Source organism: Charadrius vociferus, unplaced genomic scaffold (genome assembly GCF_000708025.1).
Source record: "Charadrius vociferus isolate BGI_N301 unplaced genomic scaffold, ASM70802v2 scaffold368, whole genome shotgun sequence".
NCBI lineage: Eukaryota > Metazoa > Chordata > Aves > Charadriiformes > Charadriidae > Charadrius > Charadrius vociferus.
The window spans coordinates 726,547-751,336 of NW_009649714.1; the positions used below are offsets into that span (position 1 = coordinate 726,547).

General features: G+C 43.2%; 1 protein-coding gene across 1 annotated transcript in view; it reads left to right on the forward strand.

Annotated features, from left to right (window-relative positions):
• The window catches only part of TRPC5 (transient receptor potential cation channel, subfamily C, member 5), a 65,574-nt gene extending 57,407 nt beyond the window's left edge, over window positions 1-8,167 (forward strand). The window contains exons 7-10 of the mRNA XM_009890721.1: window positions 4,490-4,696; window positions 4,874-4,915; window positions 6,616-6,705; window positions 7,433-8,167. Coding sequence (XP_009889023.1) covers window positions 4,490-4,696; window positions 4,874-4,915; window positions 6,616-6,705; window positions 7,433-8,167 — 1,074 coding nt within the window. The remainder of the gene's footprint in view (window positions 1-4,489; window positions 4,697-4,873; window positions 4,916-6,615; window positions 6,706-7,432) is intronic.
• The last annotated feature ends 16,623 nt before the right edge of the window (window positions 8,168-24,790 follow it).

The following is a 24,790-nucleotide window of genomic DNA, read 5'->3' on the forward strand; positions in this document are numbered from 1 at the left end:
TTATTTAAAATCTGGCACATCTGTGAACACATCACTTTGACTGAATTAGAAAATCCTCGCAACTGCTACAGTAAGATGGCTTCAGCGATCCCACAGGGAAATCTTTATGGGAGATTAATTCTCACTTCAAATGGCAGAGATTTGCAAGAGGATTATGTGGCCAGTATGACACATTCGCATTGTGATAGTAAGTGACACAGTGGTTTTTTTCTCACAAAGAAGCCAAGTGCTGGTTTCTTTGAGTTCATGTGTTCTTTGAGCTTGAGGGCTCAGCCCTCTTAAGAACTAGAGTGTTTTATAGCTGAAATGATGAGCAGCGCTTGAAAGAAAATGGTGACAAGAAGAAGGACAAGAGCAATAGAAGCTCAAAAAGAGGACAGTGAAATCCAAACTTGGATTTAAATTCCTAAAGCAACAAGGTCACACTTGAAAAACTGGTGGATATGTTTCTTTAGCTTATTATAAATGTTACCAAAAAATTGTCATCTAAGAACGTTCTATGAAACAGCACAGGTCTGTGAGGATCCTGTGCTCGCTCTGCAGTGCTCGAAGCTCCTCGCCATGGCGGAGCACTGCAGGGCACATCTTGTGCTGCTGAGCTCCCCTTGGTGCGTGCCCTCTGCCTGTCCTCTCTCTTAGGAAACCCACATCTGCTGAAGCCTCCCAGGGTTACGGCTGTGCTGGCTGTCCCTGGGAGCGCGCTCTAACACGCCATCTCCTGTCACCCATCTCTGTAAATCTCGTGCAGCACCGCTGCAGGTGGCACTGAACCTTCCAGCAGCAGGTCCAGGCTTGTCCACCGCTGTGTAGCTTTGTGGGGTGCGTGGCACAGGCTGAGCAAGGGAAGGACCCTCGGGTTGGACTCTCACTGTAAGAGTATTCAGGAGCTCACCTGTGTTCACCTACGTGCAATCTTTGCAACAGCTTTGATGCAAAGCAGGCTCAGACTCGGGCAGCTCTCAAAAATGTAAATCTTGCTCAGTAGCCTGCAGTTACTGGGGAGACGCACCAAAAACCTGGAGTAGGTCTGGTGGTCCACTGGGCCACGTTCACAGCCAATGCAATGGCTGATGCGCTGGCTGTTAACTCACAAGTGCTTCAGGTATGAATTGCGTACGGAATGACTGCTGAAGCGTGGTACTCTTGGTACTCAGCACAGGGAGGAGAGTTAGGAAAGCTGTAGTTTTGTGTGAGGATTTCAGTGCTTACAGCACTAAAGAGAGCTCTAACCAAGAAAATGGTGGCTTCTTGGCGCACAAAGACATTCTCAGTAAAATTGAAATGTCTCTTTCCAACATTTCCAACACAAAACTGCTGTCAGGAGCTCTCATCTGATTTGCTCAGGTTCTCAAAACATCAAGGTGAATAATTGAGACAGGATGAGTTTGTAAACCCTGGGGAATTCACAGCAGCAGCAAAGAGAAAGAAAAGACACTTTAAGCCTTGTACAGAGGGCCTGTCTTTTCAGAGAGGCTATACTGCACTTGTTGACTGAAACTGCACAGGAAGAAATACAGCTGGGGCTGAAGCCAGCATCCACCAGCCTCACCCACAAGACACATTAAGATCAACAGGGATTTGTTCAGACCAACCACAAGACTTCCCCAATGAGAAACTCTTGCTAAGTTTCACGGTGCTGCCCTGCACCTGCGTTCAGCCCCTACTCAAGCCCATGGAGTCCCCTTAAGCTATTTTAAAATGAAAGAACAAAAAGAAAACACTCTGCAGAAAAAAGCTTTTTAGCCCGTTTCTTCCTTTCCCAGAAACTAATTTGCAATCCCCAAGCTATAGAGTTGCCTTATCCTCCCCTACAAACAGCTTCTAATATCCACTGCTAAATCACCTCTGCCCAGGACATGCCCTTTTTATAATGTGCTGAAGGAAATTGCTGCCAAGTCACCACACCTGATCCCATCCCACCGCCAACATTGGGCCTTTGATGGACCTTTGTAGAAGGGAAGGATGGATTTATAACCTTCTCCAAACTACTTTCTCCCTTCTGACTCCTCAATAGAACATTAACACCTACTTGTTTATTGACAAAGAACTTAAAATATCCATGTCTCTATCCAAAATAAGTGTCTTTGCACTCTCTTCAGCTCCTGCCCTACCCTAAACTCCCCAGCTGCCCCAGATAGTGCTACCAGTGTTGCCAGGTGTCTGTAGTTCCTGCACACCCTGAGAAAAGCTTACTCACAGCAGGGCTGGATAACTCAGTGCTGGTCTCGTGCCACTACTCCCCTACAAAATGCTTTAGGTGCTTGAACCAGCAATGCCCCTCTTGTCTGCAGCCTTTTAGGGTGCAGCCGCCATTGGGTTTTCCCTGGTACTGAGCATGTCCATAGGCAGTTGCAGCTCAGGCCCCTTCTCTGCCAAGAGAGATTTGATCTCCTGCCTTCCCCATGGGCAGCATGCCCCCCCCAGAGCCACCTTCCCTCACCTGGCGTGTCATTCATTGTCCTTCTTCTGGAGACTGTTTTGACTGAAGTTGCCCAGACTAAGAAATGTTCAGATAGAAAGATGGGCATAGTTGAGCCTTCAGGACTGAGCCTTCTGGAAGAGGCTGGAACAGCTCTGCCTCCCACTCTGAGCAGCTGTCAGGCAGGAGTTGTCCTATGGGCTGGTTGTGGAGCTCGGAGCACTAACCCAGAGTCTGGGAAGGAGGAACAGCAGCTGCATGGCACCAGCTTGTCCTGCTCTCCTCTAGCTCCACGGAGCTTGCTGCAGCCTGCAGGTAGAGACAAACAAAGCAAAAATGAGCAGGACATTTTTTTTTTTTTTTTTGGTGGCAGTTATTTCTACTGCTGCAAACTTAATTTTGTACTACCTCCTTTCCACCAGCATCAGCTTCTAATGCTTCATTGTAATGCCACAATTTCCCTGCTTATGGGGGTCTGATAATGTGTGAAGCTAAAAGGGGCATGGCAGGCTGCTTCTGTGAGTCTACCTACGGCTTGAAAACAGCCCTTTCAGTAAGTTGGCAGGGGATAGTATTGTTCTGGGCTCATTCAGACCATCTGCAGAGACTAATGTGCCACTGGGCCACTGAGGCAGTTGTTTTAAATTGAGAGCTGCATATAATTTGAATACACTACTAAAATGGAGTTCAGCTGCACCTCACTGTCAAAACGCGAGCGTATTTTACCCATGTCAGAGCACTGGAGCATAGCCAGAAAGCCAGTGTAGTAATTTTTCCAGCATGATGTTCAGCCATATTTTATTAAACTCCCTGTCCTACTCTTCACTGCGTGTTTCTGAGAGCTGCCGCCCTGCAGCCCGGCATCCCTCGCTCCAGAGGGCTGCTTGTTCCAACCTGCTTAAAATCTCCTCACAAATTTAAAATCCCACACTGCCCTTTTCTCCTACCTTGCACTGTTACTTAACCTAGATAATCACGGCTTTGGTTTAATATCATGCCAGGTACTGTTAACATAAATGCTGAACAGCTACAATGTCACAACCATCAGCTGAGCACCATACTCTGCAATGATAACAATACACAACTTTACCATTTAAATTCAGGGTACTATTGTAAGCTGTGTTCAGTACTGCTTGGCTTAAAGGCTTCAAACTACTTCCTTTTCTGTCTAATGTCAGAATTTCTGCAGAATGTACAAAACAGTGACATTTTTTAAACTTTAAAACTAGCACGAAGCAGCATGAAATCAGTTTTGAATAGCTGCAGTATCTCTCTGAATCCAGGCTGTAGGCAGATGTCTCTGCCCTAATGTTGAACGGAATATGCAGTTTGTTACTGGGCAGAGCAGCCTCTTGACTCCACGGACTAGACTGCAAGTGGCTTAATTTGGGGATCACCATTTTGCAGTCTGCAAGGTCAGTGTCTCGCATAGACTCAGGATTCCTTTCCTGGTGACTGTACAGACCGTGTGCCTATCAGTGCAGCTATAAAAGGATGCTACTAACTTTCCACCTTTACTTTGTTGGGATGAAAACCACTAGAGCAGATAAGGATAATGCAGAGGCAAGATTTAAAATATGGCATGCATAAAATGTGTCACCTCCTTATCAGAGATGAATTAATGCATGCTGTAAAAAAACTCAAACAAATAAAAAACCACTGTGAAAGATCCTTTTCCAGGGAATTCATTGGATTTAGATGTGAGAAACAACGGTTTGTGATAATAAAAGTGCTAGAAAAAGCAAAGATAAATATGTTTTCTTGCTTCTTGTATTGGCGAACTAATAAGCACAACCTCTAAAGGACGAAGCCGGGCTTTAGCATGTGAAATTACTTTTGCTGAATATTGTGATCATCTCGTTTCTCAGTGGTTGGTAATTTACACTCCAGCTACATTTCACACTGCATTTTTTTAAGTACACCCCCAGCGAGGGAGATGGAAGAAGCGATACTGCTTTGCCTGCAGCTGGAGAAATCCTTTATTGCTCCCACGTCACCTCCTCAGCCGCTGGCATTTGCTCCAGGAAAGCCTGCCTGAAGCTGTTGATGGTCTCTTTCCTTCTCTCACAGGACCATGCAGATATTGAGTGGAAGTTTGCACGGACGAAGCTCTGGATGAGTTACTTTGATGAAGGTGCTACTCTGCCCCCTCCTTTTAACATTGTCCCAAGTCCCAAGTCAGTCTGGTACCTTTGCAAGTGGATTCACAATCAGCTGTGCCCAGGCGACGACTCTGACAATGAACAGAAGAGGCATGAAAACCTCAAAACATTCACAGTAAGGAGCTGTATGGTTTTATGGTTCATTTTTTGAGGGTGCTTGCGCATGTTCAGGATCGCGAGGGCCACTGCTCCACTGGTGCAGAAGGCTGCTGGATCATCACTTGCTAAGAGCTATCAGAAGCTCTAAAGACAGGACTGAACAGGTAACATATCTGTGCCTTTCTCTTTGCAGGAACGGCACGCTGACAACCTGATTCAGAACCAACATTACCAGGTAAAATCTTGAGCACGTGAAGTTTTTACTTGCTGTTTCTTCTTCCTGCTCTTTTTCTAATAACTCAATTCTTGCTTGCTTCTGGAATATATTTTGCTAGGTGTAGGTCCTCTAAGAGGATTTTGCTTATCGTGGATTAAAACATTTTTCTCATTAGAGGTGGGATGGTTCAGTCAATGACTCCTAGCCTTTCATCCCCTCTGAAGCAGTGGAAAACTTGCCAGGTATCAGTCTGGCTGCTGAAGTCAAAGGTGACATCCCAGTTGCCATCAGAGGTACCAGGCTGTCACATCATCCTGATTAAAACTGTTCCTGCAGCATTTTTGCACACTTTTGAATTGTTGCTCCCTCCTCTTTTTTGTAAAGCATCCCTAACTCAAACAGTGATTGGGATTTCCTTCCGGTTTGGACAGCTGAGGAAGGAGGAATGGTTCCTTTGTTGAATTTTGCTTGGTTTGTTTATTGTCAGCCTGCCTGTCATCAAGTGCTCATTATAAGTCAACCTACAAAAGGGTGAAACTGCACTAAAAACACCAGCTTCAGTACTGGAATTCAGTGTGATGTATTATGCCAACATGCTGGAAGAAAAAAATTTCTGCAGAATGTTAGGTGGTATGTTACACTATACTGTCAAAAGCCATTAGTAATTTGTCTTACTTAAGACATTTCCCGCTTTTTGAAGAGTATTTTTATCTGAAGTTAATATTTAAAATAATTAGTCACTTGACAACAGATGTTTGGTACTTTCTGACTTCACAGCCCAGCTTATGGGTACCAACGGTGGGATCTCTTTAAAAAAAACAACAGTAAAACCGTGGTGTGGAGACCATCTTTGTGCTTGGTGTTGCTCAGACTTGTTATCCCTATTTATGAAATGGGGGAAACGAAGGGAAGGTGTGCAGTAGTCTCTTCTGTATATAGAGATCAACCTCTGTGTATGTTGGCCAGCACAGATAAACGTAAAAGCTTGAAGTACCAGTTTGCTTATGGAAAGCCAGCAAGGAGGTACGTGAACCAGAGCAAAACGGATCTCATCCTACCAAAAATCTGTACTGTAACAAACAGCCCAGGTAACACAGAGGAGCGAGAGCCTTTAGAGAGGTCTCTGAGGGTGTGATTCAGTCCTTCCAGCGCTGTCCACAGGCGCTGCAGCAGCCTTGAAAGGAGTTTCTAACGTGCCATCAGGGAATGCCCAGGCAGCTGGCAGATGTGGTTTAATGTGAATGTGCGTTGCCCCGCGGGGTCCTGGCTGTTCTTCAGGTTACCTGTCACCAACATACCTTCCTCGGCTTTCACATTCTTGATAAACAATCTTCAAATGGCAAACTTAGCCTATCAGCATACACAGCGTACACACATGAGACTGGTAATCTTAAAAACTTTCAGCAGATGAGATTAAATGTCTTGAGGACATTTAAGAACATCAAGAATTTTTTCTCAGCTACTTTTACATACACAAAACAAGTACAAAATACCTGCTCGCTGTAGTTAACAACTGAGCATTCAAGATGGAAGGTATATAACCCTTTCCAAGGGTTTGTTCTGTTTAAAAGAAAGAGTTCTGTTTCTAACGGTAAGTAATCTTTTCTTAGACAGCAGAGTCAGGACAGCCACTGTTGATAAGAACTCAGTGAAATGCAGTAAGAACAGAGTTTGGTCCCAGCCAGCCGCTGAATCACTTGTATTGTTTCCTATTCCAGGAAGTGATAAGAAATCTTGTGAAAAGATATGTTGCAGCAATGATAAGAACTTCCAAAACCAACGAAGGTTTAACTGAAGAAAACTTCAAGGTAACTTCTTATTCCTTAATAATAATAATTTATTATATTAATTCAAGTATCAACTTGCAGAGTTTGCACTAACTTGTCAAGACAATTTGTAACCTGCTGTGGAAATAGGACTATTACTGGAGCTGGGAATACATATGATGTGTGTGGGGGGGTTTGGGGGCAGAGAATATTCTTATTCGGGTATCTTCTCATATGATCACCTCCCAGATTTTAATATACAATATGTTACATAGACAAAAGCATTGGAAATGTTAGGAATGAAGTATCTGATTTGAGTCAACATCACATTCCTAATCGTAAACCAGACAGAGCCAAAGTATGAGTCCGGGTTAATGGATACAAATGTTTACCAACAAAGTTAAAGTTGGGCCTATCAACTAAACAGGACTCCTGCCATATTTCTAAATTTCAGTAGCTACCCCTCTTCTATAACTGTCCTATTTGACTTTTTTTGGGGGGGGAGGGGGCTAGGCAGAGGGGGTTGGTCAAGAGGGCTCATCCCACAGCCTTTGGAGACAAAGACCCTATGAGGTCTCCAATTCTCAGGATTACGAGTATGTTCTTTTTGTGTGTCACTGAATAATGAAGATGTATTTGGTATTCTTCTAAGTGTGATTTGGTATCAGCCATCTGCATAACTCTGAACAGCTCTCCCAGGGGAATGCGATCATTCTTTCATGTCACAGACAAAGCTGCTGAGTGGAACTCATTTCTCCTCTTGCCCTAGGAACTAAAACAGGACATCTCAAGTTTTCGCTATGAAGTTCTGGACCTCTTGGGAAACAGGAAGCCCCAGAGGAGAAGTTATTCTACCAGCAGCACAGAGGTGTCCCAAAAGGATGAAACAAATGAGGATGGTGCTGGAGAAAAATCCAAAGCCAAGAGCGTGTCTTTCAATGTAGCCAACAAGAAAAAGGACTTCAATGTATCTGCTCTAATTAAAACTATGTCTGGGATCAATATGGTGGAAGAGAAGCCAAAAAGCAATGGGATCAGTAAGCGCTCCTTTGTCCGAAATGGAAACAGAGTTCAGAGACTTTCCAGCTCCAAGAAGGAGTCCTTTAAGAGACTGGGTCTGCTTTTCTCCAAGATGAACGGACACGTACCTGAACCAAATTCAGAACCCATGTACACTATTTCAGACGGAATTATTCAGCCACACTACATGTGGAAAGACATTAAATATTCTCAGATTGATAAAGAGAGAGAAGAGAATTGTTCCAAAAGTGAAATTAACCTCAATGAGGTGGAATACAGTGGGAACACAAGACTTACAGGACAGAGCAAGGAGTGCCCTGTGGTTTGTACCAGCTCCCTTCACTGTGCTTCCAGTATTTGTTCCTCTAATTCCAAACTTATAGACTCGTCAGAGGATGTGTTTGATTCATGGGGAGAGGCTTGTGACTTGTTTATAAACCAGTGGAAAGATGGGCAGGAGGATCACGTTACAACTCGGCTATAAGTAAAGCTATCTTAACACTCGCTGGAAAACTTAGCCAATTATTTGTAATTGTTTGCTCTCATCTGATTTGTCATTACTATTTCCTTTCTGTCCACAGATGGAAAAAAAAAAAAAGTGTAAAACTACTTGCGTTAGCCTATTTTATAGCCATCTGCACCTTTTTTTCATCTACTTTTTTTACACTCACAAGTACCAAACTAAAGGTTTCACCATTTATAAGGTCACTATAAACTACAGGAATACCTTCGGATGCAGTCTTAGTCTTCAAACCCACAGACTTCTGCCACGCTGGTGGCCGACTAAAGGATTCCTCCAGTACTCCCATCATCATCCCACTGCCGCTGGGTTATCACTGCTGCTATCCAACGCGATCGGCTCTGCGACCTGCTCAATTTTCCTTGTCAACCCAACCAGCTGGTGAGCAGTGGCTTAGCAGGAGGCTGGGAATCATATTTAAAATCTTTTTAGAAAAGGTTTCAACTTATAACTGGCTTTTTGTTTTCTTTAAGCAATATGACCTCTGATTCTTTCAGTTGTATGTGTTTTTTCAGGTTGTTTATTATATTAATATTGTAAACTGTTACTGAATAAGAGACCCCTTTGATCATCCAGCTAGAATATGTTATGATTTGCATATTTACCTAATTCCCATAAGAAATTCCCCCTGTAGGGAGCAGAATGACCTTCCGGTTAGGCTGACAGTGGAAGCGAACCCTTGGCCTTGCTACCAACTTCTGTGTAGATGAACTGATCCAAACCCAGCTGTGGCTGCTTGAAACCTCAGTGTGGCTCTTATATTTCTTAGAGGCTGAAGCAAAACCCAGCCCTGAGCCTTGCCCTTATAACCCACCCCTCGAGCAGTGTCTTTTGGAATTCCTAATCTTACTTCCACTGCTGCATTTGCTTTTTGCTGCCTCTCTGATGGATGTCAGGCTTTAGGAAGAAAACCGTCCTCCTGGTATATGGCAAGTGCTAACAGAGACTGTCTTCCCTGCGCCTGTGAGCTGCATTTCTGAAAAGCAACCTAAGCAATAGCAGCTCAAACTGCATCTGGCAGCCTAGAAAGTCTCTGCAGTTCCTTTGCTAAGGTGCAACAAAAAGGAGTGTGGCAGTAAATGTTATCTTTTATTTCCCCAGTTGTGGTAGTGTTTGGACAGGGCCTAGCAATGTCACTGCTTTTGTCCTAAGGAGCATGAGAGAGGGGAGAAGACAACCCCCTCAAGGGCAAAATGGTTGAATTTTTAACCATGATTTTTTTGTTGTTGTTTTTAACAATGTGATACTTGAACGTTCTTCTGCAGTGTTACTAAGAAACACAGATGATTGGCATTTATTTAACACCACTTCAGAGCTGTTATTAGTCAGCTGCTTTCTTAGAGGAAGCAAGTCCTGACCAGGAGCTCAGAAATGGCCTTCCTGTATGACAGAGCTTCGTTACTGCGCTCCTGCCGTTTGCTTAAGGCTCTGTTCCCAGGAGAGGTTACATGAGCTGAAGCATATCCCAAGGGCGGTCGCCAAAAATCACCTCTTTTGTGATCTGAGTTGTGAATCCATTTGTAAAAGCGTAATGCTAGAAAGTCTACGCCCACCTTCATCTATGCACTGGTCAGATTTTACCAGCAAGGGGCAGGGGCAGCTCTCATGGCAGGACGGAGGGTCAGGAGAGGGATTCCCATCCCTGGAAACATTCCAGGCCAGGTTGGAAGGGGCTCTGAGCAACCTGATCTAGTGGAAGGTGTCCCTGCTCATTGCAAGGGGGGGGGTCTCACTATAGCAGCCCCCCCAAGAAGAGATACTGGGACACCTGCAGCTGGATACTCTAAGTTTTAAACCTGGCTCCCTCCTCTTGTTGAGGAAAACCACCTTGTTGGGTTTTCCCTTTGGGCACCTATACAGCATCACCTAAAGGTCATGATGGAGCACACCTACAGCGAGATAAATGTAAACTCCTGTTTAGTCATCTCCTGTAGCAGAGTTGCAGATGCCAACACACTGCAGTCATGGGAAGTTTTCAATACAGACTTCAAGGCGGAGACCGTGGCTCTAAGCCAGCTCTGGTGTCGAGAAAAATCAGCAACTCAGAGCAGAGGTTCAAAACTGGTTCTGTATTCCACGCTTATAAGTGACACCGGTCTCGTTACCAACATGCAGTATAAAGGCCAAAATATTTAAGCCTCTAGCTGCGTTAGTTAAGACAGAGTGAAAAGCATTTTCATGTCAACAGATTTCAGGCTTTCATACTAATTGCAGGGTTAGAGCTGTCTTTGAAACTGCGTCTCCTCTTCCTTTATGAAAGGCTGAGCCAACTGACATTGGCGCTACGCAAGGAGACTTGCAAAATCGGAGGGTCAGAAGCAGCTTGCTGACCATTCGTGAAGAAATCCAGCTCCCCTGTCTTTTAAGAGGCAAAGCCGTTGATACGCAAGAGCTGCAGTCAGAACCAACTGAAAGCAACTCTCAAAGCAGCTCGCAATAAAAGCCCTACAGTTTAATAAACCAAACGGAGCACATTTCTGGAAAGATGAACATTAGCAAGAGCTGCTACAGAGGGATGAAGGAAAGGGTTTGAATCATTTTATGCCTCACCTAACTAACCACACTGCAGTTTATGAACTCTACTTGACGTGGGGCCAGCAAGTCTTTGTGGTATTTCCTGTGTAACGAGTAAGAACGAAAGCAATTCAAGCAGTTATGCAGATTACATCAACTGAGTTTGAGGCTGGGACAAAAGCAGGATCATATCGTTGGACAGTAGAAAGGCTGTTAAGTTTTCCACGAGAGCAAGCACACTGCTACTGGTGATGATTATATTGCGTCATTCAAATGCAGCACTGCATTAACAGGTACAAATAACAAAATGAAACGCAATTAACTCCGCAGTGGTGCCCCCCAAAATGTAAAAATGACACCAGGCAACGCAAATCCCTTCTGTTCAAACTGCGTGAGTCATGTTCCCCTGCTGTGTCCTGAAAGGGCAAGGGTAGGAACCGCCACACTGGAATGGCACAATGGGTAACGCAGTCTGCAAAAAACTCTCGATAATGTTATGCTAAAAGCGAGAGGTACGTCACATGGCTGCTTGGCTGGGGCTCCCCTGGGATTTGTTTCATGACTCAGATATTTCCTAGCTCTCAGCTATGAGCTACTTTGAGCTGACTCTGGAATTTAACACAAATATTTGATTTGGCTGTGATTAATACATGTGTCCAGGAGTTTGCAAAACTGTCAAACTGGTCCCCCAAAAGGCAAAATTCTGTTTGACTGCCTCTATGCATCCCCTTTGGTAGCAATAGACTTTACAGCAGCCAGTGAATTATTATTACTCTAAACCAGGAGCTTCAGGGGAGGGAAATTAAAGTGTCTTGTGAAAAATACATTTGATAAGCAAAACCTAGTTATTTTTTAATTCACATGCAGTCACAGTATTTTGGATTTCACAAGCATTTTTCCATTTTCAATTGCTCAAAACAAAAACATGTTTTAGTGAAAGTTATTCTTTCCTTCAGAGAAATCAATGAACTACCCCTGTGCTGTCTGTGCAAGCGACCAGGCTAGGAGCTGATGGGACACCTGAAGCTTCTCCTGTGAGGAGTTAAACTTTTCCTTGGCTCAGGTTCAAGATGCACAGCTGTGCTCCAACTGGTACACACCTGGCCTTTATTCCGTGGGCTTCAATAATAATCCTTATACATATGCAAGGAATTTAGAATTAGGAATAATCGATATCTTGACAACTTGCCCTTTCTTTAGGTTTTTTGCTCTTGAAGTTGCTTTATTTCTCACCTCCCCATCCCTGGTGTCATTTTCACCTGGCTTTTTAAAGCAGCACACCTACAAATGATCACCAACTAAAAAGGTAACAAAGAACATCCAGGGTTAAGAATATCAAATAGAGCTAAGAGGTGTTTGTACTCAGGTCAGAGATTAAAGAAGTTGTTTCAGAAACATGAAATTAACTGACATATCTCTGCAGATTATTTGGATAATTGCATTTGTATATTATTCACTTACTGGTAAATATGTAAATACTCAAGTATTTGTATCTGTGGTCCCTACAGAGGAAGCATGCACAGCGGTTAGAGCACAGGATTAGAGAACAGGACTTCTAAGGTCTAGTCCCAGCTCTGCCACTGACTCACCTGTGACCTTGGGCAAGTCACTTAGCCTCTCCAATGCCTCAGTTTCCCCATCTGTAAAATAGGGATAATAATACTTACCTACCTCGCGGGGGGGTTAGTTCATTATTTATAAGCACTTTCAGATCTTTAAATTAAAGGCGCTATATACAGTAAGTAGTTAATATTCGTAGCAGTAGTACGTACTTTTATTTTCTTATGACTAATTCAGGTTAGGATTTAACTGTATATCCGTTATGATAGTTTTCCATGTAGAAAACGAGCATGGTTTCCCACAAAGGGAATTTAGGGGACTTCTGCAGTAGACAGAGAGCAGGAGCAGCATACCCTGGAAGCCTAAACTCTAACTCCTTGCTTTTGTGATTTATGTCTCACCCTTAATGTCACCTTACAGTATTTGTGTTTCATCCTTTTTCTGATGGTACATATAACATAATTTTTAGCAAAACCAGGCACTGTAAATACTAAGAGTATTTAAATAAATATATTCATGTATAAATATAAAACCTTACCTTTTAAAGAGGTTAAAATTGGTTGATGCAACAGACTTCTAAGCATGGGGAGGTTCCACAGGCAGCCCAGCACTGATGCACACGGCAGGATACCAGAGTAGGGCTATAGGAAAAGTTCACCACATGTCATCACCTCCTTAGTATTCACTTTTCACCCCATCACTGGCAAGGGCAGCAAGTCACGCAGGTGACAAGGTGTCACAGAGGGTACGCGATGCGCTGGGGCAAGGGGAGGCCATGGCTGGAGGAAAATCGCCCTGCTGCCTGCTTTGCCCCGAGGAGCGGGATAAGGCAGCTCCCAGACAGGCACCGTGACGTGTTGCCAACACGATGGCTGCTGGAGGAACCTTTCCTGGACAGCAGGACACTGTCTCCTGTGTCCCTACAAGGGGGCTCTTCACCCTGACTTCTCTGTAGGTACAATTTGTTTTTCTTTAGTGCTTACTCAGGATAAAGGTCTTTGGTTGGAGTGACAGGAGCTCTACGATGTCACTTGCATGGTAAAGGCACTATGAGCATTCTGAGCTCCCTTCCAGGAACGCGAGCAGTTGCGTCCAAGTATTTGGACGGTTACTAATAGTATAAACAAGGATCTGATTTACTGCTGGTTTTCTAGCAGTTAGAAAACTACATGAGCACCTGCTGCTCTCACACCATTAAGTGTATGTCCCGCTTCCCTCGGGACTTCTCAGCTTTGCTTTGCTGTTTCTACTTTCCTTTTTGCAAGGCCAAAATCCCAAAGAAAAGCATATTTAAATTAACCAAGAAGAGGCACGATTTTGGTTTAATTTCTTGCTGAGTTCTCTTTCAACCAGTTAACCTGTCCCGCAGTGTGCCAACACTGTCCCACAGACATGTCCGTGAGAAAGCTCTGCACAGCCTCAAAGGCAACAGGATCACCCTCCCACCTCCGCTGCAATTCAAACAGAATGGCAAAAACTAAGCAAAACCATCCAAACCACTAGGGCCGCCTAGAATTAATGAAAGTTGTTATTAACTAAAAACTCTCTGGAGCTGTTTTTGGGGTGGATGGTCTGTAGGGACCTCTTCCTCGCAAGGGGACTTCCCGGGCTGTCCAGTGCCGCAACCCCGGCCAAGGCGGGCAGCGCGGCTGGTTGGAACCTGCCCAGGTCTGCTGGAAACATCGGCAACTCTCATTCATGGAATGGTAAAATTAATTAGAATCAGTGAGACTACAGTGAATAATAAATCAGCTCACTAGAGGAGCATCTAAAATAAACTGTTACCAAAATAATTTGTAGTTTTAAGTGAATGTGCAACTTGAAGCCCAACAACTATAAAGTCAATCTCTTACCGAATTTTTTTTGGGGGGGGAGGCGGGGAGCACTCTGGGCTACCCATATTAGCATCTTTTCTGAAGATTTGTAATATAACTTGATTTCGTTTTCACACTACTTCTTTCCCCCTTTCAGGCCATTACACTTTTACAAACAAGTAATTTCTATATTATTCACATAATTGCCTCCACCCAGAACAACTACTGCTCTGGAGTAAATTCATGACCAAGAACAATTGTTTTAAAAAGACAACATGCTATATCTAAAAACGTATATTCAAAAGGCGTAAGTGTTTGATCCTTATCTTCCAAACATTTGACAGTATTTTATGCTTCAGGGAAACACTTACCTGCTGTTTTTTTGCGGTTTTGGGGGTTTTTTTGGTTTTTTTTTTTTTTTTTTTTTTTTTTTTTTTAAGGTGTGCAAAACAAACCACCCAACTGTCACAGCAATAGAACCCCCTAACCTAGGCTCAAACCACCCACAATTGTAAAAGCCAAACTGATCTTGCAGTTCTTTCTTTACATACAGACCCTTCTCAGTCAATGGCTCACCAGCTACGGAAGACAGCACAGCCCTTTCCTCCTGCCTAGCATGTCCTCCTTCAGCATGGCATATTTTATTTTGGGGATTTCCCCCCCTGCTCCCATTTAAAGCATTTCCATATCAGCAGTAACTCCTAAGCCAGAAGCAGCGATGTGCTTAGGGCAAGACGTGATCAATCAAGGAGCTGGCCTTTTAGCGTATTAGCTAACAGAACACTGTGATACCTTTAGCCAACAGAGTGAAATGCCTTTTGACTATAAATAGTTGTTTTTGAGCAAGGGGGCACTTTTTGGTCTAGCTATTTTTTGGGTATTGTACAGTCTTATTTAAAAAAAACTACTGAATGTGTTTATAAGGTGGGTCTGGGAACTAGAGGGCTAGGAATCTTTGAGAAGCAAAGGATAGCGGCAGACGCTTAAGTACTCTATTTTCTATATGGCAAGCCCTAGAGACCCGGGCTTACTCCGCAAACAGTTTTTTTAGCAATCGAATTTTAATATCAAGTTAAATATTCATTTAAAAAAAAAAAAAAGCTGTCACAGAAACAGATACACACCTGAGCATATTTTAAAATGCCATTTTACTTCACGGGATAAAAAAAGGTGAGGCTTTTTTCCCTCCTTTATTTTAGTTTTGGTCGAAAACTTGATGGCCTTTTCCAGGCACAAGAGCTTTTAGATGTTGTAAGAATTTTGTGTATGTAAAGACAGAGTGGGGACCTCAACATTTGCCAGTAGAGTAGTAATAGCCACCCCTAGAGAAAGGGGGGTAGGGGGGAAGGGGAAGAGCAAAAAGCAAAAACAAATGCTTTGTTTTATGTACTTTTCTACTTGCATCTCTTCTGTCCGTAGCGCAGACTCCATGTCATACCCTCGTATAACATGTAAAAATGAAATTATGTACATAATAAATAAAATTATTTATTTTATGTGTATTTTTAGCTTAACTGTAAACTGAAAAAAATAAAAAGCATTTAATTTTTTTCCCAAAAATGTAAACCTATTGAAATTCAAGGTGTTTCTACCTTTTCAGATGTAACATTTCCAGCTGCCTATTGATAATAAACATTTATGAACAGCAACAGATCTGATATTTTTATAGTTTTTTAAAATCATATTCAGCACTGACTTCTCAAGGGTTGCCAGTAGTCAGAGAAGCACTTAAGGGCTCCAATTCTATAGACTTACGTTAGTATTTACATAAAAAAAGACATGGCACAGTCCTGCTTTCCTACAATGAAGTCAGCCACCCAAATCTGAGCAAGTGTTCATGGACAAGGGCTGAACAACACCTGGCTGTGAAAAAAAACCCCCACAACCCAAAACCATTCATTATATCCTGTCTACAACAGAAGATAGCAAACCACTGGAAGCACTGGTAAATAAAATGCACGGCATGAATGCAATTACTCCTGTACAAAGACGGCTAAGTAAGTGTAATTCCATTTTAATTTGTTCCCCAAAGATATCCTTTGACCAGCACAGCTACATCAGCCACGCTGGAATATGCAGCAATATAGCTAATAGTGTAAAAGAGTCATTAAGCAACAAGATATAACTGTATTAACACAATTTGGTCATGTAAAGCTGTCCTCCAAGCAAATCTCAGTAAGGTATGGGGGGCATGCAAGATATACTTCAGAAGGTTTCTGTCAACTACCAGAGGCTCTTGGTCAAGCCTCCAGTAAAACAAGGGTTTCTTCAAGTTTCTTCAAACACAGAAGTTTCCCGCACAAGGGAGACAACGTGGGCACACAGAAATAAACACAGTTCATGCCAAAAGATGTAGCAAAGCCCAGGACCACAGTGATCCACAGCTGCAAAATTTTAAATACACACACAAAGAAAGAAGGCTCCTTTTTTTTTTTTTTTTTAAATAGAAAGACATTTTGAAGTTGGATGTGCACATTCCCACTCACATCAGAACGCCTAGAAGTTCAAAGTTAAGGCACCCTGAATCCCAGTTTGCTTCCCATTTCAGAAAGGGAAACCAAACTGCATCTGACAATGACTTCCACCCCCCTCAGCTATCCCTGCAGAGGCAGACAGATGTGCTGCAGCAGAAAATACCAGATATGAACAGGGAGGGAGGTGGGAGGCAGGGAAAGAAGCCTTGCAGTGTATTTTATCTCCCCATACTTGCGCTTCCTGAAAATTAATACAAATCATGCATTCACATAATCACCACAAACATTAAAACAAACATTTTTTTTGCTTTCAGCTATGACAAATATTAAAAAGGTACTGGTTTAAAAGAGGGACAGAAACTAGAGTTTTAGATTTGATGGGAAAATGCAAATAGGCAGGGTAGGGAACAGGAAACATATATAAAGGAGAAGGTAGAGGGAGTTGGATGGTCCATTAATTTCATCATTAGAGGATACTTCACTTTCTCTAAAAAGACCATTTTCTCTAACACAACAAAGTCAAGCAGTTGTTACAGCTATGAGAACAGAATGACGCTTATTTTGGGGTAAAGCCCAGCACCCCAAAGCTAGTGGCAAAATGTTCACCTACTTAAGGGAAGGCAAGATTTAGGATCTGGAATAAAAGTATTGCCATAAACTGAGCCCAACATATAAAAACACCCCATCAGGACTCAGGCACGTGTTCTGTTCTTGCAGATCGCCACACTGGCAGATGACTAAATGGCAGTAACTGCCTGTGTACGTGCTTTTAGCCTATGGCTGAAGTATTGCGTACTTGCTGCAACTCAGCTGCCTGTGCAATCTGGTAAGCAGCAGTGACTTGATCATGTGTAAGAGTTTCTAGATACAGGCGTGCCCTGCAAAATTTAAACTCCGATCTTATTTCAAAGCTATAAAGTCCCAGTCTAAGGGTTTTATCTTCCTCCTTTATGAAAAAAAGCAGTTACTTGGAAGTCTGGGTCTGGATTTATATGCTGAATATCTTCCATATATAATGCAGTCTTTGATGGTGTAATTTTATAAAAGAGAAAAGTATCTAGCAGCACTGCAGAGAGAACTGGAAGCTAAAACAAAATAACTGAGCTCAAAAAACAACTTGCCGTAGGAATCTATTTGGTGTTCTTACGTGACCAAGGGGAAAACAGAGCACAGGAGCACTAGCCGGCAATAGCCCAGCAGGCTAATGCTGCCAGCAGACAGAATCAGCCTGGTTTTTCCTCTGCAGTATTTATAATAATAATCTTCAATAACAGATGGATTTTACAATTAAAAAGACTTCAGGAAGAGACTCGTGCCTCTGGCGAAGAGCAGTAAGGCCACAGATGTTCACACACACAGACTAAAGCAGGACCAGCGTTTGGCTGTGGAGGACAGAGGAGTGGGAGTGGGGCAGGCACCAGGAGGGCAGCACCCACAGCCCCACTGCGACAGGGCACAGCCTTGGCACGTCCTTTGGTGCAAGACCCAAGCACTTCTGCCAAAACACCATGCGTTTACTTTCCTGCACGAGGGGTGCTCAGAGACCAGAAGTGCACTCTAACGTCTAGCAACCTGCGGGCAAGTGTGGTCAGACCGAAGCCTGCTCCTTCTAAGGGCAGAAACATTTGCAGCAGTTTAGGAGAGATGGACACACTTAAAACCACATGAAGCTCACATCCCAAAGCACAAGAACTGCGGCTGATCACCGCTTCTTTCATCCTGCGGTTTCAGAAGAAGAGGTTTGGCTCTGAGGCTGTTTATCAGGGCTATGAAATCAGAAGTGCTCACATCTAAGGAGAGCACTCTGTGGCTCTGCCAGCTCATGGATCCTTCCTGCACAGCCTTCAGGTGTTAATTTAATTTGAGCCCCTGCCTTTCATATATAAAAGCATGGTGTGGAAAAGGAGGCGGCAAGCATGACTAGCGCAGAGATTTGGCTGCACGACTCTTCTGTTCTGTCCTCCCTTTTAAAAGCTGAAAACCCAGCCACAGAAAAGAAAAATTAAAAAACACATTTCAGGATTAAATCCTTGCTTTAAAAATTCATTACTATGCAACATACTTCAGGAAGCCCATTAAAGAAAGGAAAAAAACCCCAACACCACCACCAAAAAAAAAAATCTGAAGGAAAATAATTATTCCCAATAGAAATCAATACTCATGGATTTTTCTGTGCTTCTATTTAAAGATAAAATGCTTATGGCTGCAAGCTATATTCTGCTAGCCCTGTTCACGGCAAGTCTGGGATTCTGCTGGGCATGAAAAACGCAGAGCGTTGGTCTGGTACCAAACTGTAACAGAGCAATAACCAAACGGTGTGCCAAAGTAAACAAGTCTGGATGATCACCAAGCTGACACTGGGTTCCCCACGAAAAAAAAAAGACCCTGAGCCCACATCTTGGCACCCACAGACCACAAATACACACACCCCCCCAGCAAAAAAAAAAAAACCCTCTCAAACAAACCCCCTGAACTCTGTGTAATTTTGCTGTGAATTATCTTACAGCCTCTGAAAAGGCAACTGTTTTGTAGCAAGTAGCCACTAGAACACTTAACCACAAAACCAGGAACGTTATTAGTACAGGGGAGACTAGAGCCAGCCTTAGCAATCTCTAGACGAGGAAACTGCTTCAGTATGAAGCGGGTTAGCTGGGTTTTAGGTAGAGCTGTGGCTTTTTTGGCAGCTGTTTCACTAAGTGATGTAGAGCTATTGTAGTGCAACACAACTCTGGAAAGCATAATTGAAAATAGGCTCCAGCATTCACTTAAATTTCTGTACTGTTCTAAGCTCTTTTGCTATTAATAAAAAGGCAGCATTTCCTGACCTACGGAGAGCGTTCATCAACCAGCTCCAGGACACGTTGCCAACTGTTCCCCACAGCCCCTACTTGCTAGTTCAAAAAGTTAATTTTGAGACTAAACAGCCCCCGCAAAAATACATGTATCACAGAAGTACCTCTGTATCTCAAATCCATAAATAAGTTAATTTGCCACATATTACATATATTATTATATCAATTAATGTAATTTTCATGTATATCAAAGTGGCCAACACAGCCACAATAGCCATGGCTAACACTAAATAATTCAGTTATTAGAAAGCTAAGCAAAAAAATGCAAAAAACTTGACTCCATACTGGAATTATCAGTCGGTGTTTCTAATCAAAAAAAGTTGACTTCAGGAGACAAACTAATACCAGAAGACAAAACACCAAGACTTAGCTATGATAATCATTTGTGTAGAAAAAAGCAATTCTGTCTCAGTGACAGCAGAGGAAAGGAAGCATTATTCATAGCTGAAGCCTGAAAGTGGAAGATACTCACTTTGGGGCTTGACAGCAACTGTTTGGGATATGACAGATGGCACTCATGACTGAGGTGGAAACACACTTGACTCCACCATGGAGACTGTACTTCTCAAGTCTGTTCCATTTTGAAGTCCATAAAAAAAGTCACATCCTTTACTGGTTCCTTTAAGAGGTTAGTCTAGTGAATGCGTTTTCAGAGAACAGAGGAAAAAAATCCTGTGATATCTTCCTTTTCCGAGAAATGTCTGTGCAAAACAAGTGCTCCTCTAGAGGCAGAAATACAAATGCCAAGGTCCTAACTGCCACCAATTACTTTGTAAAATCATTTTGTGTCCATGTTGCCTTTTTTTTTTTTTTTTTTAAGACCCAGCCCAGCAGCTCATAATCAAATTAGTTATTGAGGGGTCATTTTCATCATGCTTCGACTTTTTACCTGGCTCCTCCACCTCAAAAAGCCATTATTAAATTGCCAAGTTAAGTGTACAGCAATAGATTTGAAGAGACAAACCAAAAGCAAAACTTGCAACCCTCCCAACAGAGGACTATATTATCATCTTCTCTTAAGGAAAAAAAACAAAACAACCAAAACCATCAAGAGTTTTAAGGAAATAGGATCAACACAAGAAGTGCTGCATGAATTTAAGCTAAAACTGTAAGGAGTCGCTTTAGTTTGGATTCCATGGTTAATTAAAAGAGATACTGAAGGAAATATACTTTCCCCCCACCCCCAGTTCTGCAGTCAATCGCCTTTTCACCACCACTTAGCTATATACAAAGGAAAAAAATTAAATAAATCACTAAACAGCAGCATGGGCCCAGAGAGATGATTTCAACTTTGGCAAATTAAAATTGTGCCACTGCCTGAAGCTACTGGCTTCATCTCCTTAACTAAAGCAGGCTATGTTTGAATTTGGAGGACTCAAATTCCCTGCATGATCTGGCAGCTGTGGCGTTCAGAATCCAGCTCAGAAACCCAAATGCTGAAGATAAGTGAAAGTTAAGAAGATTTGTTAAGTAAGTGTCTTTGCTGGTTTTCAGGGCCTCTGGCACTGAGCTGGCATAACCCACACTTTTGCCCTTGTTTGTCACCCCAGGACAGGACTATGGCTCCACATGGCTTCCCTGTCTGCCCATCTACCACACGTGCACACCTTCCCAGCCCTGCTCTTCTACGGAACTGCGTGTCCTATTTTGCTGCAGACAGGCACAACGCACACCCCAGTCCTGAAATGCACACGGATTTGTTCCTCTGTTGCTCTTGCCAATTCTCAACTCTCCTACTGTTCAGCGTATTTCATCGGGGCAACAAACCACACAGCTATTTTAGGAAGAGCACACAGATCCTTCCTTACGTCCAACAGCTGTAAGCTTACTCCAGAAAGCGCTGGTGATTTGGCTGTGACGTTGACCACAGGCAGTAAAATAGTAAAAATAACCCAAAGGCTCACATCAATGCCAACTTCTCGGGATCTGGCTGAAACGGCATCTACATTTGGAACATGTGTTTTGGTTGGTTTGGTGTTTTTTTTTTTTTTTTTTAAATATCTGATTTTGTTCTTCAATTGTTTATGCAAATCTGTGCAAAACAAGCTCAGAGCTGAATGAAACAGCTGCTTCATAGCAGCGATAACAGTACAAAGGAAGAGCTGGGAGACTGAAGCGACAAACTGATACTGGAAATATCGACGTCTGTGGAATGCTGGAACAGAAGCCAGTACAGTAGGAGACCAGTTTTTGTTTATGTTCCTCTTTTAGATGTCTCAAAAATCAAGTCAATCCTTGGTAAAACATGACACCCTTATGAAGCAACAGCTAAGGCAAAAAAAGTCAAGCACCCTGACATGAAAACATAGCGACCATGCTGACTACTGATAAAAATGCTGTCTTACGACGCATCGGGACAAAAATCATGGTAAAATTTCTACTGTGCTGATGGGAAGCTCAACTCAATCCTGAACACTACTGCAGTCTCTGGAAGGCAGGCACATCAAGCCCTCTTTCATCAACAACTCCTTCAAACACAAGGCAGCCGGCAAGGGCAGCACACCTAAGGTCACCGCCATGTTAACAAACATGCTTCACAAGCCCTAAGCTCCACTAGAAAGAGATCCAAGAGACTCCAAAAATTGGAACTAAAGCAGATGGACCACAGGAATACTAAGGCACGTGGCAGGTTTTCCTCGCCATGTCCGGGACTTCAGTCTGTTGACAAGTCACACTCCCAGGCTACACCAGCCCAAACACCAGCCCTCCAAGTATCTTTAGCCAAGCGCACAGAACACAAGGTTAAGTAGACCCACGTACTTTACCCTGCATTACTCCAAAGCTTCTGGACTTCTTAACTCTAAGGCCATATAGATTGTACTACAGCAGCGTGACAGCGTAAATGTTACGTGCAATTCCTTTATTCACTACCAATCTTCGGATCCTTAAAAAAGTTTCTGGAGTCCTTCCCGGCATAGACATGGCCAACATTATGTGGAGTAACTCAGCTGAAGAACTACAGGCTCTGAAGAGGTTATTAATCCACATCCACTCCAGATTCTTGTCAGTACACTTAACACCCAATTCTCCCAAGTGCTGAAATCCTCAGATTAAGGGCATTCAACTAAGGTTGAAAACCATTAACTCCAATGCGCATAATATCATCGAGAGTGACACTACTGCAGCAGTAAAGTAGAAAACAGAATATTCAAGATTAATAAAACCAGGAATTGAGAGCACCTGCAAGAGAGCAGAGTTAGTACACAGCACATTAGCAGTACCTGTGAAAGCAGCAGGCCTTTGAGCAGCCATGCCACAGTGTTTAAAACCTGTCTTTTTCCAGATCAACTTCTGACAAGACAAGCATGGTACATGGTAAACACAACTGAAGGAACCCATAGCATTGCAGCCCAAAGTTGTTCTGCAACCTCCCAGATGTAGCTACCATAGATGTAGCTACTATACGTATCAAGAATAACTCTTTATCTTATCTGAAATTAGCCCTCTACTATTAGTACACTGAAGAAGAGAGTCCCACACAGGGACATCATCGTTACTTTAGATGGTAATACGTTGAATCAAGCATGAAAACAATTTGCATTACTAAAATATTTTATGCTCCATCTTCACGCAATATATTTTGGAATAGAAGCCAAAAGCTTTACATTCTGATGCAGTAAAAGCTACAAGTGCCAGACACCTGAAATACAGTTGGTTACAAGGATGCTGGGGTTTGGGATGTTTTTGTTTGTTTTGTGGGTTTTTTTTGAGGGAGTGTGGGGAGGAAATCAAGTCAGACAGTTATAGCAAAACTACACTTTTTAAAGACAGTGCAAAAAAATACTTGGATTTCACAGACCCTACCCATATGCATCCAGTTCTTTCCCTCCCTCACCCCTAAATGAAAAGCTATGCTCTCCACCAACAGAGAACATGAGAGATTCAGGAACTTGAACTAAAGGCAGCAAGTCTGATAAAATCATGTCATCTGCTGTATCTATAGATGGCTATTAGAATAAGCCAGCTATGATGCACAGACTTTCAACATAGCCAGTGTATGGGGGGGTATTTAAAAGCCTGTGTACTTCATAGTATCATAATGGCTGGAAAAGACCTTTAAGATCATCAGGTCCAAATGTCATCTAAACTCTACTGGACCCACTTTTAAACCATGTCCCTGAGCACCATATCTAGATGGCTTTTAAATCTTTCCTGGACTGGGGTAGAATGCTATTTGAGGGCCAACCATGTTGTGCCTGTTTATAAATCGGGCAGATCCCCTAAGTTTAAACGGTAAAAGGTGCAATTACCAGGAAGTGCTTCTCAGATAGAACCCATTTGTAGTTTTACCTATTAAATCACAGAATCATAGAATAGTTTATGTTGGAAGGGACCTTGGAGATCAAGTTCCAACCCCCCCTGCCCTGGGCAGGGACACCTCCCACCAGACCAGGTTGCTCAAAGCCCTGTCTAACCTGGCCTTGAACACCTCCAGGGATGGGGCAGGCACAGCTTCTCTGGGCAGCCTGTTCCAGTGCCTCACCACTGTCATAGTGAAGAATTTCTTCTTTATATTTAATCTAAATCTATCCTCTTTCAGTTTAAAGCCATTTCCTCTCATCCTATCACTACGTGGCCTTGTAAAAAGTCCCTCTCCAGCTTTCTTGTAGGTCCCCTTCAGGAACTGGAAGGGGCTCTAAGGTCTCCCCGAAGCATTCTCTTCTCCAGGCTGAGCAACCCCAACTCTCTCAGCCTGTCTTCATAGGAGAGGTGCACCAGCCCTCTGATCATCTTTGTGGCCCTCCTCTAGACTTGCTTCAACAGGTCCACATCCTTCTTGTTGGGGGCCCCAGCCTGTATTTGTGCTTGGGATTGCTCCAACCCACATGCAGTACCTTGCACTTGGCCTAGTTGAACTTCATGAGTTTCGCACGGGCCAAACTCTCAAGCCTGTCAAGGATGCATCCCTTCCCTCCAGCATGTCGACCGCACCACAAAGCTTGGTGTCATCAGCAAACTTGCTGAGGGTGCACTTAATCCCTCTGTCCATGTCACAGAGAAAGGTGTTACACAGCATCAGTGCCAATGCTGACCCCTGAGGAACTCCATTCGTCACTGGTCTCTACTTGGACATCAAGCCGTTGAACTCTCTCCTAAGTAGTCTGCAGCAAGAATGAATAAAAAACAAGTGGTGATCTGAGACAGGTTTACAATGCTTCATAAGCTGGCATCCCAAATCTACAGTAATGTCTTTCAGGAGGATTCTGAGGATGATAGTGTTCATAAGGTGCCACGTTTCCACCACCCTGTGAGCAGTGAACTGGAGGAGAGCACCCTTCAGTACTCCAAAAATAACTTCCCTCCTCCATGCTCCCTGCCAGGGAAGGCAGAAAGAACTGAAGCTGTTTTACATGATGCAGTGGCAACACAGGT